We start from the raw sequence: 19,616 nt of genomic DNA, 5'->3' as shown, positions 1-19,616 counted from the left end.
ATAATCTATATTGAAGGCTTTTTACTTAAGCCTGTTTTATTATAAATATTAGGCTATATTATATAATTATAGAACAATAGGCTTATCCATATCATTATTTATGGATACAAATCATGTACTCTTTTTTCTTATTTTTCATTATCATATATATATATATATATATATATATATATATATATATATATATATATATATATATATATATATATTATTATATGTAATTTATAATGTGATAAAATACTTCCAGTAATAGTATAATATTTTTGTATACAAAATCTGTACTCTTTTTTTACTTATTAGTTGTTGTTGTTGTTGTTTTTGTTTCTTCATTTTATCCGGCATCATTATAAATACTATATTATTTTGTACTTTATAATGTAATTTATAATGAATCATATTACAATCATATGCAATACTTTTTACTTGTATTATTTGCATTTTAGCACATATTTTTATAATATTTTTATATTTTAAATATTATACTAAAATATTCTTATATAATCTAAAATAGTATTGTTTGATATAGTAAATGTATAATATTTTGTTGTGTAAAAATAAGTTATATTTCATTTATTTAAAGTGTATGCTATTCATGTTATGTAACTTATTATGTAATTAGGAAGCATTTATGGCATGTTATGAAACAGCAATGCTCTCAAACAGGTTTCTTATTGTGTAAATCTCAAGAATAATCCAATTAGACGACTTTCAAAATGTAGTTTAAGGCAAAAAAGACTGTACAGTTCTAACCCCTTATAATCAAAACAATTATTAAATATTATTATACATATATGTTGCATATTATTACAACTGATTCTAAATGCCCCAAATTGAATTTTCCTTGGCCATGACGATAACTATACTACAAATCGCTTGTTGAAATAGCTTTGCTGAACGGTATTTAAATAAATACTTATGTAATGCTGAAAGAATATGTCCCATATTGATTGTTTAGATTGAGATATAACAAAATCACGTAAAAGTACACCGTAAAAAAACAAAACAATAAACGAATAAATAAACTGTTACGAAACTAGAACCATATTTATGTCATAGATGTAAGGTGAACTTCACAGCACAGCGCCATCCAGCGCTTCTTTACTGCATTACACTACTGACTCACGGCGCAGCGGGATGACGTCAACTACAGTCGACGGCGCTGCTCTTCATTGTGTTTACTAGCCGTCCAGATCGTCTAAAGATGGATTAAATATGTACTAGAAAATGATTGATGTAGTTCTTTATAATATCATGGACTGGTCGATGATTTAGCGGAGTTTTGGTGACTCTGATTTCTGCAAAAATGAACAAAGGTTGGCTGGAGTTGGAAAGTGACCCGGGTGAGTCTCTAAATCAACATCAATGCATATAATATTGGAGTTAGATTATTCATTATTTATCAATCATTATTTTATTATTTATCAAATATGCTGTAAGTTAACATGTCATCTCGCTATATAGTAGAACAGTAGTGAATTCAATGCATATGAAAATTCAACACACTCATATGATCTCATATTATTAACGTCATTATATTGGCTGTTTCGACTTTCAGGGTTGTTCACACTCTTGGTGGAGGACTTTGGTGAGTTGATCTGTATGAGAAACACACATGCAAAAACGATTAATTGCTTTTATGCTGTCAATTACAGTCTAAATATGAGTGATGTTGTTTGAATGTGATAAACAATTATTGATAAAACATGGAGTGTTATGAATATTAAATTAGTTTAGAATCTTTGGGTAAATTAGTTAATATGTGATGATTCATGTAAATGGCTTGTGTTTGGACACAGGTGTGAAGGGCGTTCAGGTGGAGGAGATCTATGATCTTCAGAGCAAATGTCAAAGGTGCATTTATCAAACACTTTTACTTATTAAGCATGTATATTTATGATTTTAATATATACACTCACTGGCCACTTGGTTATACCTAGCTAGAGCCGAGTTTGACCCACTTTTACCTTCAGAACTGCCTTCATTTTTCGTGGCATAAATTCAACTAGGTTCTGGAAACATTCATCAGAGATTTTGGTCCATAATACATTAAAGCATCATCCAGTTTCCAGCACATCCCAAAGCTGCTCTATTGGATTGAGATCTGGTGACTGTAATACTATTTGAGTTTAGTGAACTCATTGAACTCATGTTCAAGAAACCAGTTTGACATGATTTGAGCTTTGTGACAAGGTGTGTTTTCCTGCTGGAAATATCCATCAGAAGATGATACACTGTGCTCATAAAGGGATGGATATGGTCAGCAACAATACTCCGGTAGACTGTGACGTTTAAACATTGCTCAATTGGTACTAAGAGGCCCAAAGTTTGCCAGGAAAATATGATTACATAACTACCAGCAGTCTGAACCGTTGATACAAGTCAGGATGGATCCATGCTTTCATGTTGTTTAGCCAAATTCTGACCCGAGCATCTGAATGTTGCAGCAGAAATCGAGTTTTGATGTGCCTGTGTGAATTGTAGCCTCGGTTTCTGTTCTCAGCTGACAGGAGCGTCACCAGTGTGTGTTCTGCTGCTGCTGTAGCCCTTCTGCTTCAATGTTCAGCGTGTTGTGCGTTGTGGAACCTGTCTGTTCATTCTCCCGTGACCTCTGACATCAACAAGGCATTTATACCCACAGAACTGCCGCTCACTGGATATTTTCACTTTTTTGAATCATTCTCTATGAACCCTAGAGATGGTTGTGTGTGAAAATCCCAGTCGATCAGCAGTTTCTGAAATACTCAGACCAGCCCGTCTGGCACAAACAACCATGTCACGTTCAAAGTCTCTTAAATCAGATTTCTTCCTCATTCTGATGCTCAGTTTGAACTTCAGCAGATCATCTTGACCATGTCTACATGCCTAAATATTTTGAGTTGCTGCCATGTGATTGGCTGGTTACTAGATATGCATTAATGAGCAGTTGAACAGGTGTACCTAATAAAGTGACCGGTGAGTGTGTGTTTGTGTGTGTATATATATATATATATATTTAGCTCATCTGTCTTTATTCTTTTCCTCAGTCCAGTGTATGGCTTCATCTTCCTCTTTAAGTGGATCGAAGAGCGAAGATCTCGGCGTAAAGTCTCCACACTGGTGGACGAAACCTCCGTTATCGATGACGATATTGTTAACGACATGTTTTTTGCTCACCAAGTGAGTCCGTATTGATTTAGTTTATTTCTTTGCCTATAAACTGATAATAGTAGCCTTGCAACATAAATCTGCCGTTATTATCCGCGTTTTCAATTGTCTGCTTGTGGATTGTTGTGTGCAGTTGATACCGAACTCCTGTGCTACTCACGCTCTTCTGAGTGTGCTACTGAACTGCAGCGGCGTGGAGCTGGGAAACACTCTGAGCCGCATGAAAGCTTTCACCAAGGGCTTCAGTCCTGAGGTCAGTTACACACAAAAAAGGTAGTTCACCCAAAAATGGAAATTCTGTCATTAATTCCTCACCCTCATATCGTTCCAAACCCGTAAGACCTTCATTCATCTTCAGAACACAAATGAAGATCTTTTCGATGAAATCTGAGAGCTTATTGTCCCTCCATTGACAGCTACACAACTACCACTTTGACGCTTCAAAACGTTCATAAACAATCGTAAAACAAATCCATATGAATCGAGCGGTTTAGACCAAATTTTCTGGAGAGTCTTGTTCACTTTATATAATGAACAGATTGAATTTAGGCTTTTATTCACAAATAAACATCTATCAACGCACACATCAGTTGTGGTAAACGGAAGCTCAAGCATAAGCTTCCAATGAGGTTCATTATTGTGTTTCGCAGCACGTTTGAGCTTCTGCAAGAACCAATGAGGTTCATTCCCGTGTTACGCAGCACGTTTGAGCTTTTTGTAAGAACCAACGAGGTTTGGCAGGTTCAAGCAGGTTCGGTGGAGCTTCTGTTTTTGTTCGCTGATCAATTTTTAAATGTGAATAAAAGCCTAAATTCAATTTCCATCATATAAAGCGATTGAGTCTCTCAGAAAATTTGGACTAAACTGCTCAATTCATATGGATTAGTTTTACAATCTCTTTATGAACTTTTTGTAGTATCAAAGTGTCAGTTGTGTAACTGACAATGGAGAGTACAGAAATCTCTCCGATTTCATCAAAAATATCTTCATTTGTGTTCTGAAGAACAAAAGTCTCTCGGGTTTGGAACGAATTGAAGGTGAGGAATTTCTGACACAATTTTCATTTTGGGTGAACGATGCCTTCAAGTCATGCTTAAAAATGTCATTTCACTATAAGAAAAAAGCATAAACAAACTGCTGCATCTTCTCAATGCCTGTGTTTTAAAGCACATCTGCATTTTTTAGAGTAAAGGATACGCCATTGGAAACGCCCCTGAGCTGGCGAAAGCCCACAACAGCCATGCCAGGTAGGGTCAGCTTTAATACTACCCTGCAAACTCTTTCCCACTAACATAGAATAAGTAGATTTTACGCAATCAATCTTAGTTGTTGTCTCAATCTGTTGCTTTGTAGTTATTGTTTTTGTCTTGTTTCCATGGAGACCGGAGCCGCGGCACTTGCCGGAGAAACAGAACGGCATCAGCGCCGTGCGGACAATGGAGGCGTTTCACTTCGTCAGTTACGTGCCAATCAAAGACCGGCTGTTTGAACTGGACGGGCTGAAAGCGTATCCCATCGACCACGGTGAGAACTTAACTCACAAAAGACAGTTTTTCTGACAGTCCGATGAAGGACAAGGTTCTAATAATCTGTCTGTCTCTCTCAGGGCCATGGGGTGAAGAGGAAGAGTGGACCGATAAAGCCAGACGGGTCATAATGGAGCGAATAGGACTGGCTACTGCTGGGTAAGAGCCAGACTGATCAATATTCATATCTCTAGCCAACAGGATGAGGAAATTATATATAGAACATCAAGAATATTGCAATATTTTAATGCACTTTTTATTCAGATCTTCTGTACAGTTTTTTTTAAGCATGTCATTTTTACACTTAGTTTAGAGTACAATTCTCACTATTAACTAGTTGCTTATCAGTATTGGCTGATTATTAGTACTTATAAATCACATATTAATGCCATACTCTGCATGGCCATATTCTAAATCCCTGGATTCTACCCAATACCTAAATTTAACAACTACCTTACTAACTATTAATAAGCCGTAATTAGGAGTAGTTGAATTCAACATTTTGAATCTGCATTACAACAGTTGGTTTCTCTGATTTAAAAAAATAAATAGTAATACCCTTTAAGACACACACACACACACACACACACACACACACACACACACACACACACACACACACACACACACACACACACACACACATATATAATATATATATAAAAGTGGAAAAATATATATAATATTATACAATTTTCATTTTTAATATTATATTAAATATATTTTAAATTACCATATTAATTTATTAATAAAAAAACAAGCACATTTTTTCATTGTTATTATTCATAATATTAAAATATATAAAAAATATATGTATAATTTTTTATTAATATTATTATTCAAGCAATTTATTATTTTCTTTGTAGAATATCTGATTTGTCTTCTCTCCCCTCAGAGAGCCCTATCATGACATCCGCTTCAATCTCATGGCAGTGGTTACAGATCGCAGAATAAAATACGAGTCCAGGCTGGACGTCCTGAAACGGAACAGGCAGATTATTCTAGAAGGGCTCCAGCAGGTTAGAGAGAAAAAAGTGAGTATAACCTCTTCTTTGTTTGAATAAAATCCTGATAATCGAGCTTTCTGTGAATGATTTCTCTGTGTACGGTACAGTCGGGCCCATTTGTAAATGCTTATGTGCACCACTGTACATGCTACAGGTCATTCGGGTGACCCAACAAGATTCAGGCCAAGATCGTAAGCAACAAGACTCCTCCTCTTCAGAAGACACTCCCCCCGCTGGTAAAAAAGAGGAAGGGCAAGACACACCAATAACCTTGGGTACAGAGAAGGCCACACCCACTACACCAAACAATTTGATTTGAATATAATTTAGTTTGAATGTTTTAAATCTATTTAAATTCAGAGCCTTTTGATTTAAGGATAAGAAGGGCATCAGTGGGAGTATTTTTGCCTCAAAACTATGTGAATAAGACCCTAAAACATGTCCCATGACATTTCAGAAACTCAAGAAGGTGCTGCGGCTCTACCAATATCCGCTGGAAAAGTCAGACCCATGGCTAAACCCGCCGCCGCCTTGCCAACAGTGGGCGCTCCACCACCAGCCCCTCTACCTGTTTCCAGTCCCAACCCCATCGTCCAGCGTCTTCCAGCCTTCCTGGACAACCACAACTACGCCAAGTCCCCCATGCAGGTAACATCAGGTTAAGTTTCAGGATATCAGGACTCGTTTACATATGTGTTTTCACTCAGTATTTTGATTGATTGACAGGAAGAGGAGGATCTCGCTGCGGGTGTGGGACGCTCACGGTTACCTGGCCCCTCTCAGCCCCCTTATTCAGACGACGAGGATGACTATGATGATGAAGAAGAGGAGTGCAGCACTACAGGGGCCACAAGCAGGTAAAATATGTTTGAGATTTTTACATTTCTTAACTCAATTTAAAAATAGTTTCTCGTAGCGGTTACAGACCTCCAGAACTCAAGAGGGCGATAGAGTCCCTTCAAATGTCTGTACCGTTAAACTGCAGGTGTTATTATTTAGCTAACTATAAACATAGCGACATGCTTAACAACCCCTAGCTAACATGCTTAGCAACATTCTCACCATGATATTAGTAAGTAGTTGAAAACTTACCAAAGAAGAACAATTATGCAAACACCTTGTGGCAACGCTGTGGAGTATTTGAATACGAGAATACTTTTTGTGCGCAACCCCCCCCCCAAAATAACTTTATTCAAGGATCACTTCTCTTTGAATGAGAAGCGGCGTTCTGATGTATAACCTGAAGAGATGCACGGATGAGCTCCAACATCATCGAATCCGCAGCCAAAAACAAATCATCCACACACCCGCAAGAATAATTTTCTCTGATTTAAGTATCTGCACTCGATTGTCAAATTACAGTTATTCTTATGTGTTGTTACGCGTGATGATAGATGGATGATCATCACCTTCAACAGCGGACTTGGCCATGGTTGATGCACACATCTCTAATGGTAACATAATACACTGATGAATGAGCTCTGCTTATAAATGAACATTTCTTTAAAACAAAATTTATTTGATAGAATTTCATCTGCCTAATGGCATAAACAGGCTTTACTCCCTTGAAACTTAAACTGGAATGTCACTGTTTCTGTCATTGCGACTTCCCAAACAGGCGAACACACACGTGCGCACAAACACTTCACAGCCATTGCATATTATGTACCCAGCACTTGATTCATCCTCGTTAACCACTTCCCTAAGACGCTCCTACACGGTACTTTTCTTTCTTTCTTTCCTTCCTTTTATTTTGTTTTTAATTCTTCTTTTTTACTTCACTCTCGCACCTGCTCCATTTCTGCTTAAAAAAGCTGACCCAGCGCAGTGTATATCTTAAAGAGAGTGCAAATTAGTGCCTGTCTGCCTGGCAGAAAAACAAATTACAGTTTAGACGTGATCATATTTTAGAGAATGAAGTTAATATTTTCGTGAATAATGATTTATCATATCCTCCCACGAACCACCCGAGATTAATCAGAATGTTATTTTTATTACTTGACCCGCCCGATCCGTGGATTATCCGCAGCGCCCTAATAACCTGGAAACGCTGCACTGTTTACACTTCATCAACAGCATAGGAGAATGACGTGGAAGAGAAAAGATTGTTGAATAAAGTCGTTATTTGGGGGGGTTTTGAGCACAAAAAGTATTCTCGTCCCTTCATAAAATTAAGGTTGAACCACTGTAGTCACATGGACTTTTTTAACGATGTCTTTACTACCTTTTACTGGGCCTGGAAAGTTGCAATGACGTTGCTGCCTATGTGAGATTAGAAACCATTTAGATTTAATCAAAATTATCTTAATTTATGTTCCGAAGATGAACGAAGGTCTTACAGAATTAATTTTTGGGTGAACAAACCCTTTAATAAAGACAAAAAATCAATTTTATGTTCTGTTTCTCCACCTGCTGTACCAAAAACATACCGAACCCTTACTTCAAAATCCAAAGTACATACCAAACCACCATTGTTGTGTAGTTACACCACTATATCCTCGTGTGTCTGATTAGCAGGGTTCGAAGAAAGGTGGGTCTACGCACACGAACCATGAGCCGCACTGGAGTGAGCGGGGTTGCGGCAATGGAGGGTCAGCTAGCACTCAGCGTTTTAGCTGAGAAACTCAAGAAGGAGGTCCAGAGGAAGGACGCCATGGCCACAACAGGATCCACAGCTCTGAATGTTCGTACCGAGGGTCGCACGGGTGGGATCAGCATCACCTCGGCCTGCCAGCCTTCACCCACACCCAGTAACGAAAGCACAGACACGGCCTCTGAGATCGGCAGTGCGTTCAACTCACCGCTGCGCTCACCCGCGCGATCGCAAGCAACTACACGTCCCTCCAGCCCAGTGGCGGCCCACTTGAGTCGTGTGCTGTTCGGAGAAGAGGAAGGGCTGCTCCGGTTAGATGCCCGACACAATCGAGCCGTCCGAGATTTGGGGGCGCTAGTGAGCTCCACGCTGCTGCGACTGCAAGAGGATGGCGTCATGTTTGCTCTGCCACCTACAGGTAACAATGAGATTGAACGTTTTGAAATCTAATTGGACCCTATTTTTATTCGTATTAGAATTTCTCGATCCTATAGCGAAGGATTCATCAATTGTTCCCGTATTGGTTTGGATAACTTTGATCTCATTTGACAGAAACGTTGGAGGGGTTGAAGAAATCGGGTAGTGTGGAGAAGAAAGAGAAAGAAGAGGCGTCCTGTCCAGGAGGAGATGAGGAAGCCAAGGAGGGACCTTCGGTGGAGATGAAACAGGAGGACGTCAAAGAGTCAGTGGACGTCAAATCAGACAAGGAGAACCTGCCGTCCACCGACGCCAACACTGAGACCAGCAGCAAACCTTCTGGAGAAAAATACACCCCTAAAGTGAGACGGCAACCATTTTCTTTCTGCAATCATTTTGTTTCTCATTAGTTATGTTTGGTACAGGTTTGTTATGCAAAGTTACATGAACTTGAGGGTTTCTGTCTTACAGGAGTTGCTAGCCTTGTTGAAGTACGTGGAAGCAGACATCACAAACTACGAAGTGTGTCTGAAAGAAGAAGTGGAGAAAAGGAAAAAGTATAAGGCAAGTGTTTGACTTCATCTTTGACGGTCCAGTGATCAAGGATATATGATTGCCAGAGCGCTTATAGTGATGCTTTTTGCAGTCATGGCCTAATGGTAGCAGAGTTGGACTGGTGACCCAAAGGTTGCTGGTTCAATTCCAGTACCGGCAGGAATATGACTGAGGTGTCCTTGAGCAAGGCACCTAACCCCCAATCGCTCCCCGGGCGCCACTCAAGGCTGCCCGCTGCTCCGGGTGTGTGTATCCACGTTTGCAGTGTGTGTTCACTACTCACTACTCTGCTCCTAATGTGTGTGCACTTACTTGGATGGGTTAAATGCAGAGGTCAAATTCCAAGTATGGGTTACCATACTTGGCCATCACGTGTCACTTTCACTTTTTTTCTTCACTTTTCACTTTTTTTGTCCTTTATCAGATCGATGACCAGAGGAGGACTCATAACTACGATGAGTTCATCTGCACCTTTATATCAATGCTGGCACAAGAAGGTAAAAGGCATTTTTGTCGAGAATCTTCATATGTTATATGTTCATGAAATAGCAGCGTAAATGTTCTGCTAAATATCATCTTTTAGAACGAAAGTCATATAGATTGTAACATCATGAAAGTAGATTGCTTGGAAATGATTCTTTTAATCAAATGTCCCTTTGGTGGTTTGTAGGTATGTTAGCGAGTCTGGTGGAGCAGAACATCTCTGTGCGTCGCCGACAGGGTGTAAGCATCGGCCGGCTCCACAAACAACGCAAACCCGACCGGCGGAAACGCTCACGGCCGTACAAAGCCAAGCGCCAATAAACGCTAAAAAGAACCGAATGACGGCAGCTTCATGACTCAATCTTTCTGAGACATTGTCCTGACACATTTCTGAAGACAAGCAACAATAACAAACACCTCATTGACAGTGTTAATGATGATGTTGATTCAAATATTGTTTGTTACCCTTATGAATTGTTTGTTTCACATTGTAAACTGTCCACATCCATAGTACACCACTTCCAAAGCAAATTGGTGATGCTCAAAAGATGTTTAGAGATACTGAATCATTTGTCATGTTGCCATATGAAATCCTTACTTTGTCCTGTATCAAGCTAATCATAAAACCAACTATCATTGTAGCACCATATTGGGAAAACAACTGTTAGTGCCATTATTAGGGTAATATTTTGAGATTGAGGATCAGGGCTGGAGTAATTCAGGCTTTAAAATCCAAAGATTTCGAGGAATCTTAATCTCCAGACCTCACAAATATCCAATTAAAGTGCTACCAAAGATAACAGTTCACCAGATTCACTCAAACAGTGCTTCCCCTGAGAATGTCTATTCTTACCAAATGGACCAATCGCCAATCTGGATGGAATTCTAGAGATAAGTTCAAAGCCGTTCTGGGATCAAATATTTAGTGTTCAGTCATTTTGTTTATAAGAATACTAGACTAAAAATGATCCAAGATTGGCACTGTCACTTTGGGATATTTTAAGATTGTAAACCTGAGTTGGTTTGTGAATTGTATTTTATTTCATTTCATAGAAATCTTCACTGAAGAGTCGAAGAAGATATGGTTTTGGTTATATATAATTGTTCTTCAACATTTTCTTGAAGATTTTTTTTGTTTTGTTGGCAATAGACCAGTGGGTTTTGTCTCATATGTTTGTTTGTACATATGTATTTGTGTTATTATCTTATGTCTAAACAAGACTGTCAGAACTAGACATTAAAATAAATGTTTTGAATTACATTGGTGGTCTTGGTTTTAGTTTGAAAAGTCTCTTGCATGGGAGTTATTAGTCTTAAAAGGTCTAGTGAGCAGCAGAACGAAAAAAAACCCCCACCTGAACCGGGTTGAGACGCGTCATTCAATCAACACCCTCCGCACGAAGTGAAAGATCAGCTATGGCTTCCAGCTGCTGCTCATGTTCTTGGCTTTATTCGCGGCTATAGTTAGTAGTGTCTAAACGTTTTAACGCGTTTAAACTAGTTTTTCGAGTAAATCGATGTTTTTGAAGTATGATTACATGGTATGTCATGTTTGATTAGAAGTATAGTAGGATGCTGTTTACGTCTTTAAGATTTATTTGCTTATTATCCTGATAATCCCATAATAATTATCATTTGTGTTTTCACAAATGAGCTATTTTGGAGTTATTTGTAATTTCTCTCAACATTTTGGCGCGTTTAACACGCCATCGGAAGCACGTCAGTCCCACGCGTTAGTTGTTTGTGTGCTAGTAGCCTACTTGTTACGGTTTCTCTATCGCCAAATGTTTATGTTTCTTAATCTGGCCACCATTACCACAAACTAGCGTTGTTCGATTCTTGAACGAACTGTTTTTTCCCCAATGACTAGGTTCACAAAAAACTGGTGTTGTTAGGGTTTTAATTGGTCTGAACGATTCGTCCACCAACACACCAGCTCACCGTCGTCACATTTGGACATGTCAAGCTCATTATATGAAATTTGAGGGTAGAATTTTAGTGTCGTTTTATGTAAATGCTAGTTATTTTTTAGATTATTTGAAAGAACTGATTGTCGAAAATGATTCTAATTTCTTATAAAAAATGGTGTTGTTGAAGAACTTAATTTAAGTTAGCTGTATCCTGCATCCTGCGCTGGACATCCAACACCGCCCACATCCAAGTGTGCCTTCAGAAGCCACGCCTGTGTCCAATACATCACTTTGTGACTCCTCATCCCGTTCTGCCCCTGACACCTGGGGCCTGGACCATGGTGGTAGTTGAACAAACTCAGGGTTGCAGGATTAGTTTCGAGTTGACAAAACCAAACCAATCCAACCATACTTTGTTGGATACAATGATGCTGATCAATTGATCTTGAGTTTAGGTGTGACATCAGTAGTGAACAGCCATTCACATGCTGAGAAAAAGTGAAACTGCGATTAATTTCTCGCAAGAGAAGCAGCACAATTCACCTATTAAATAAAAGTATAAAAATATTAAGAATTTAAACAAATGTACACAGCAAGAAGAAAATAGCTGTCTATGAAAGAGGACAGTTAAAAGAAAAAGTATGCTACTGTATATCAGTGCAAGTAAAAGTTGTGAAGTTAGTTTATACAGTTGATAAAGGTATAGAGAGAATTGAACATTTAAGCTCACATGTCATTTTGTAGCTTTAGGCTATCGATTGATAAAGCGTATTTATATCACCTTTATATATTTATTCATTTAAACTCTGCGTAATAATAATTGATGAACTAAAATTGTACATGTGTGATCGATTAAGGGTATAATAATTACATAAATAATATCTAAATCATACAAAATTATTATTCTAAATAAGCATTAATAAAAGCCAGATGATTTTGTCTTTAAAATCATTTGCTATGTACTGACCTTTAATTTGGAGTAGAGACAGGTGGAGTGACTAAGAGTGCAACCTCTTACCTGGAACATAACCTGCCCCGGACCCGTGGAGCATAAGTTAATATGACGATGAACACTGCTAAAAGCCAAACCACTTTCATAGTACCTAAAAACCAGGGTTGGCGCAAACTAAACTTGAAAAAGAATTAGGTGTGTGAGGGTTAAGTTTTCTCGATGCTTCTTCCTGTTTCAAACTTATAGGTGCTTTATGTTACTTTTTCACTCTACTAAAGCATAAAATCCCATTATATGTCTGAAAAACATTTCTACAGCCAGTTATTTTACGGTGCTCCCGTTTGGACTAGCCCTAGCTCCCCGAACATTTTCGAAATGCGTGGACGCGACACTTTCAACCCTCAGATCGAGCGGGATGCGCGTCTTGAACTATCTGGACGACTGGCTGGTTCTCGCGCAGTTGAGAGAAATGCTGGTCAGCCATGTGGAAGCCCTCCTTCGACACTTGGAGATGCTCGGTTGGAGGGTGAACACCCAGAAAAGTGTCCTCACACCGAGCCAGACTACAACATTCCTGGGAGTGTGCTTGGATTCGGTGAGAATGAGAGCGCGCCTCTCCCCCGAGCGGAGGCTCTGAGTTCTTCTCTCGGTCTCTTCAGACCTGGCAGGCTTGTACCACTGAAGGAGTTTCAGAGGCTACTGGGACGGATGGCAGCGGCTTCTTCGGTGTGTCATCTGGGGCTGCTGCATATGAGACCGCTGCAACACTGGCTGAAAACGCGCGTCCTCCCGAGCGAGTGGTATTCTGGCCACAAGCGCATTATGGTCACCCGCGGATGCGCCCGCGCCCTGGCCCCGTGGAGGAACCCAGATCTCTTCAGCTCAGGCGTCTCTATGGGCATAGTGACGCGGCGCGTGGAGGTCCTGACGGACGCTTCGTCCACCGGATGGGGAGCCGTCTGCTTGGGAAAGCCCGCCTCGGGTCGGTGGTCAGGGAAGCAGATGGAGTGGCACATAAATCGTCTGGAACTAGAAGCGGTCTCTCTAGCTCTAAAAGCCTTCCGGTCTCGGCTGGAGCAACAGCATGTGTTGATTCGGACCGACAACACTTCCGTGGTCTCGTACATAAATCGCCAAGGCGGTGTACATTCCAGAGCCCTATTCAGGCAGGCGGAATCCCTTCTGCTATGGGCGGACCGGTTTTTCCTCTCGCTGAGAGCGGCTCACATCCCTGGCGTTCTGAATCGCGGGGCGGATATGCTCTCGAGAAGCGGGATTCCCCATGCGGAGTGGAGGCTTCACCCCGGGACGGTTCAGCTGATATGGAATCGTTTCGGCAGAGCGGAGGTCGACCTCTTTGCGACGAGCGAGAACGCGCATTGTCAGATGTTCTTCTCACTGTCTCGTTCCCCCCAGGAGGTGGACGCGCTGACTGCGCGATGGCCGAGAGTCCGTCTCTATGCTTTTCCCCCGGTGAAAATTTTGCCCATGGTGTTGTGCAAAATCAGGGAGGAGAAGGCGGCGGTGACTCTGGTAGCCCCGAACTGGCCGAATCAGCCCTGGTTCGCGGATTTGGTAGAGTTACTGGCAGGACAGCCATGGGAGATTCCGCTCAGGACGGACCTTCTGTCTCAGGCGAGCGGAACGATCTGGCATCCCAACCCCGGGCTGTGGAGCCTCCATGTGTGGCCGCTGCAGGATTGCTGAGCGGGGGGGACGCGCTGCACTCGCGAGTTTTGAATACCATCGCGGAGGCGCGAGCCCCGTCCACCAGGCGCCTGTATGCTCTGAAGTGGGGTGTATTCTCAAAATGGGGTAAGGATGTCGGTATAGACCCAGCGAACAGCTCTGTGTCGGATATTCTACGCTTCCTTCAGTACAGGATGGATGAAGGGAGCCTACCATCCACTCTGAAGGTATATGTGGCCGCTGTTGCTGCGTTTCACCCCCCTATTGACGGACAGTCTATCGGTAGACATGCGTCGGTGACTCGGTTCCTCAAGGGAGCTAAGAGATTCTCGCTCTCGCTTCAGCGAAGCGGGTTGGGGATTTACAGGCTTTCTCTGTAAGTGAAGATTGTATTCGCTTTGGACCGGGAAACTGTAATGTAATTCTCAGACCGAGGCCGGGTTACGTTCCTAAGTCGCTCAACACCCCGTTCAGAGCGCAGATTGTTTCTCTCCCTGCCTTGTCCTCTGAGCCACCAACCTCTCAGGATTCGGTTGCTCAGAGTGCTGTTTGCCCAGTCAGAGCGCTCAGAGAATACATTTCTCGCTCGGCCGTTTTTCGACAATCGGACCAGCTGTTTGTGTGCTTTGGTGGGTGCAACAAGGGACGGGGGGTCTCTAAACAGAGGCTTGCTCACTGGATTGTGGACGCTATTGTTTTGGCTTATGATTGTCTGGGGCAAGAATGCCCCCTTAACGTCAAGGCCCCTTAACGTCAAGGCCCATTCGACTAGAGCGATTGCCTCCTCGTGGGCTTGGACTAAGGGTATGTCTATTCAAGATTTATGTCTTGCGGCTGGCTGGTCTTCTCAGAACACGTTTGCCAGGTTTTACAAGTTGGATTTTCCCTCTGTAGCGTCTCGAGTGCTTTCGGTGAGTTGATTTCACACACAGCATTGTATAGAGCTGCTCTGCGCTTTGCTTATGAGTTGTTCTGTGTGCTATATTGTGTGTTTGTACTGTTGTCACCGCTATGCGTTGGCCTTCTCTTACTGTGGTTATTGCCCTGTTTTTCGACAGTGCAATTTCCCCCGGTTATACTGCTCGGGATATGCAAATGCTGGCAGTGTATTGTGAGCGTGTGATTGGTCACTTTGGGCCTATCAGAGGTTAGAGGTTCGCTATTGGTCAATCTCGGCCTATCAGATGCTTGCATACTGGGGGGGCGGTCTTCGTATTGGGTCTGTTGTCAGTGGTTGTTTGGCTGCCACGGCGGGATTCTACACAGTTCCCATATACGACATCCGTAATGTCGAAGTTCCGTAGCCTTGATAGGGAACGTCTCCGGTTACTTTCGTAACCTCGGTTCCCTGAAAGGCAAGGAACGAGACATTACGCTCGCCGCCGTGCTCGCTATTGTTTTAGCGTTTTTGTTCGATTCTGAACAGGAATTGACGCTGCACTTGCTTATTACTGCTACGAGGTGTCAGTATTTGCATATTTTGCGTCAATTTGCCAGCTCTGCTGGCGTTAGCCTATAAGATTTCAGCAGAAGTGAAGTATGAGAGGAGTTCCCATATACAACATCCGTAATATCTCGTTCCTTGCCTTTCAGGGAACCGAGGTTACGAAAGTAACCGGAGACGTTTTTTGTATTGTGATTACAATCAAACAATAACATTTGGTTAGAAAGGGAACACAATGCAAGCATTTTTGTTACTCAGTATTTGATAATTAAAAAATCTAACAAAATAAGGGATGGATAGTGATCATTCAAAACACGTTATACAGACATTTTGCAATTAATTGGTATTTTATTCAGTTTAATTCTATAAATCGTAATAAACTTCAGAAGGGAACAGCAATTGCGATCTAAGAGTAAAAACATAATAAAATAACATAACAGCAAACAATCATTATCAAACTGAAGGTTAAAAAAAAGAAATAAAAATGTAATAATAATAATAATGTATTATTTTAACTATATACATACAAACTGTAATTATTGTATGTATTGTTGCATATGCAACAGATATCAGGAACACCTATTAGGCTAAAATAAGAGCAAACACAATAATTGTGTGTGTGTGTGTGTGTGTGTGTGTGTGTGTGTGTGTGTGTGTGTGTGTGTGTGTGTGTGTGTGTGTGTGTGTGTGTGTGTGTGTGTGTGTGTGTGTGTGCGCGCGCGCGCGCGCGTTTTTAAGCCTTACAGTTCAACAAACACTATTGTAATCCTGTCTAGGCCAGCTGAACAGTTTTTTTTTAAAAATTTTTTTAAACAAATAAACCCTGTAGGGCTTGCTAGTTATTCGCTCTGGTGAAATAAGTGAGCTGAAATGCCCTGCTTGCAACTAGAATAGCCTACGGCTGAACTAATTAGGCGTTTACATTTTTTGTATGGTAAAAAAGACGTTTCGTACTCAGGCTCAGACTAGAAAATATACATTGTATGCTCTCTCTATTTGTCAGGGGCATCAAAACATGAATCTGAAAGGACTTCAGTTGATTAACTATGTTATACGATTAGCTTGCCTCGGCTTATGCTATTGTCAGGCCAAAGTTAGCCATCTGAATGTCTAGCTACAGCTGGCAAATTGGCGGGTGCATGTGGCTCCGCTTCGACTACTCAAATGTAACCAAGAATGTAAAAAGCAAGCTGCATTATTGCAGCTAGCCAATCATTTAGTGCACTTTTTTTCTGTAGCTAGTAGAATCTAGCTTAGAAATGTAAGGAAGTTTATTTTAATGTACGTACCTTGACATGCTTCTGCAAGTTGGAGGATGAATTTTTGTAGGCGGTGATGAAGTTGTGTTTCGGTAAACACAGCAAACACTTAAATCGAAAACTATCATTTACTTGTTGTTCCGAAATTTGAAATAGTCTGGCGAGGTGGGGCCACGGGTTGGCACATTCCCGGGATGGACCTGCTGCGTCTTCATCCATTGTCTGTCTTATCTAAATCTGACCGTGGAGTTGACTTTGGCGGAAAGCTGAAGGTGATTGCTGATAGGCTGTCCCAATCAGTGGCGCCTGCACAATCCAATCACGTTTCAGAGGGAAACAACATATTGAGGGGTTCCGAGATTTTTATTTTTTCCTTTTTTTTTCTTTTTTCTTTTTTTTTCTTTTTTTGAGTAACGGGTACTCACGGTTATGGATAGAAATGTAGCGGAGTAAAGAGTACAATATTTGCCTCTCAAATGTACTTGAGTAAATTCATGAGTACTCCCCAAAAATGATACTCGAGTAAAGTACAGATCCCTCAAAATTGTACTTAAGTAATGTACTCAAGTAAATAGGGTTGTAACGGTATACCGGTATGACGGTTTATCACGATATTGACATGTATGATTATCATATCGTGAACATTTGCTTATCCAAGGTTTTGGAAAAAAAATTAAACCAGATCTCACCAGTGCATATGCAACTTCTTTCCACTTGAGCTTAGACTTTACCAATACATGTACAGCAGAGAAAATGTCTGAGACAGAGGTCGCAAATTCTAATCTCTTTCCCCCGCCGAAAAAAAGTTGAAATCTGCAGTGTGGGAATACTTTGGGTATCCGAAAAACGAACGCGGGGTTTTCCTTGAAGGTGGATATCCAGTTGTGTCCAGAAATGTGGACGAAGAGTGTCTGCAAAAGGAGGATATACATCGAACATGTTCTCCAATATTCGCGAACACCATCCCTCCCTGCAGATAAAGTTCCATTTACAACTTAAGGCCGTATTATTTCCATTTTGACGCAGATGTCATGAAAAAAGCGCAATTTGATAGATGGATGAATAAATCTAAAATATAGCTGTGCAATAAATCAAATCGCTATATGAGTGTGTGTCAAAAAACTGCTATACTGTAAATCTATATTCTGTAGTATGTGTGACGCTCATGGTGTTTAAAGCGTCTGCCGTCTCACTCACTATATGTAGACGTGAACACATGAACATATACAGAGCTGCTCTGAGAGAAATAAATGAGCATTTCATAATTTTATTTAAAAGAATCATCGTTAAATACACTCTTGACTGAAACTCAAAGGAGTTTAGTACAACCTGTCAAAATAAAAGTTCATAGACTCATTAAAAAATGTCATTAAAAAAAGTTTGTTTTAATAAACCATGTTCAACCAAAAAAAACGTATCTGTTTTCATTCATTTTAGGGTCATTGTAGCTGATGATTATAATTATAATGATTCTTTAATACCGTATACCGTGAAACCATGATATTTTCTGAGACGATTATCAAACCGTGAAAATCTCATACCGTTACAACCCTACAAGTAAATGCACTCCGTTACTGTCCGGCTCTGGTCATCTTCACTTCCCTCACCCTCACAATTCTCATCTCTAGATGTGAATACTGCAACAGATGCTTTATGTTACACTTTAACTTCTTCTTTAGACAATATCTGCCCCCTCTCCTCCAGGCCAGCACGCGCTACTCCCTCTAACCCCTGGTTATCCGAGGTTCTTCGTGAACACCGGACCAAACTCAGGGCAATGGAGAGGAAATGGCGCAAATCAAAAGACACGTCTGACCTGAGTATGTATCAATTTCAGCTCTCTTCCTTTTCTGCTGATGTTCGAGCTGCAAAATCTTCATATTTCCACAACAAGATCAACAGCGCCTCTAACACACGAACCCTTTTCAAGACATTCAACTCTCTCCTCTGTCCACCTCCACCATCACATCCTCTTTAATTGCTGATGACTTTGCTAATTTCTTCACCAACAAAACATCTTCTATCAGCAGTCAGTTCTCAACTCCACACACACAGGAACCCAAACCATCATCTCCCACTACCAGAAACCTTCTCTTTTCCTTCTCTCCGCTAACCGAGGAAGAAGTATCTAAACTTCTCCTCTCCAGTCATCCTACCACCTGCCCTCTAGACCCCATCCCCTCACACCTTCTACAAGCCATCTCTCCCACACTGTTACCAGCACTCACACACATCATCAACTCATCCCTCCACACTGGCATTTTTCCTACAGCATTCAAGCAGGCTCGGGTAACTCCACTGCTTAAAAAAACAACATTAGACACATCACTTTTAGAAAATTACAGACCTGTCTCTCTCCTACCATTCATTGGGAAAACACTTGAACGAGTTGTGTTCAACCAAGTGTCATCTTTCCTGTCTCTGACCAACCAGCTTGAAATCAACCAATCTGGCTTCAAGAAAGGCCATTCAACAGAGACTGCACTACTGTCGGCCACAGAAGCCCTGCGGATCGCAAAAGCTGCTTCCAAATCTTCAGTTCTCATTCTGCTGGATCTTTCTGCTGCCTTCGACACTGTGAATCATCAGATCCTTCTGTCCACCCTCTCATCACTGGGCATCAAAGGAAATTCCCTC

The 19,616-nt window shown here is 41.0% G+C and overlaps 1 protein-coding gene across 2 annotated transcripts; it reads left to right on the top strand.

Moving 5' to 3' along the window:
* Positions 1–1,105: 1,105 nt before the first annotated feature.
* Positions 1,106–10,986, top strand: bap1 (BRCA1 associated deubiquitinase 1). Of its 2 annotated transcripts, none has more exons than XM_077226056.1 (17): positions 1,106–1,340; positions 1,556–1,585; positions 1,797–1,851; positions 3,024–3,156; positions 3,278–3,397; positions 4,330–4,391; positions 4,526–4,668; positions 4,751–4,829; positions 5,566–5,704; positions 5,832–5,952; positions 6,135–6,325; positions 6,404–6,534; positions 8,195–8,688; positions 8,823–9,049; positions 9,159–9,251; positions 9,667–9,739; positions 9,913–10,986. In XM_077226056.1, exons 1-17 carry the CDS (start codon positions 1,304–1,306, stop codon positions 10,044–10,046), a joined length of 2,262 nt encoding a protein of 753 aa, XP_077082171.1. In that variant the 5' UTR covers positions 1,106–1,303; the 3' UTR covers positions 10,047–10,986. The 2 variants fall into 2 exon arrangements, with proteins under 2 accessions (XP_077082171.1, XP_077082170.1); XM_077226055.1 differs by having other exon boundaries at positions 1,114–1,340; positions 8,192–8,688.
* Positions 10,987–19,616: the final 8,630 nt, after the last annotated feature.

This window comes from Siphateles boraxobius, unplaced genomic scaffold, assembly GCF_051911475.1.
Source record: "Siphateles boraxobius isolate OS27281-9 unplaced genomic scaffold, OSU_SipBor_1 13, whole genome shotgun sequence".
Taxonomy (NCBI): Eukaryota; Metazoa; Chordata; class Actinopteri; order Cypriniformes; family Leuciscidae; genus Siphateles; species Siphateles boraxobius.
This window is presented reverse-complemented; position numbering and strand designations above follow the sequence as displayed.

Bases quoted from the DNA above. Each gene is read 5' to 3' on its own strand.
- bap1 (XM_077226055.1), top strand. From the start codon at position 1,304: ATGAACAAAGGTTGGCTGGAGTTGGAAAGTGACCCGG. The intron at 6,535-8,191 runs GTAAAATATGTT...GTGTCTGATTAG, and splicing joins ACTACAGGGGCCACAAGCAG to CAGGGTTCGAAGAAAGGTGG. The intron at 9,740-9,912 runs GTAAAAGGCATT...GGTGGTTTGTAG, and splicing joins ATCAATGCTGGCACAAGAAG to GTATGTTAGCGAGTCTGGTG.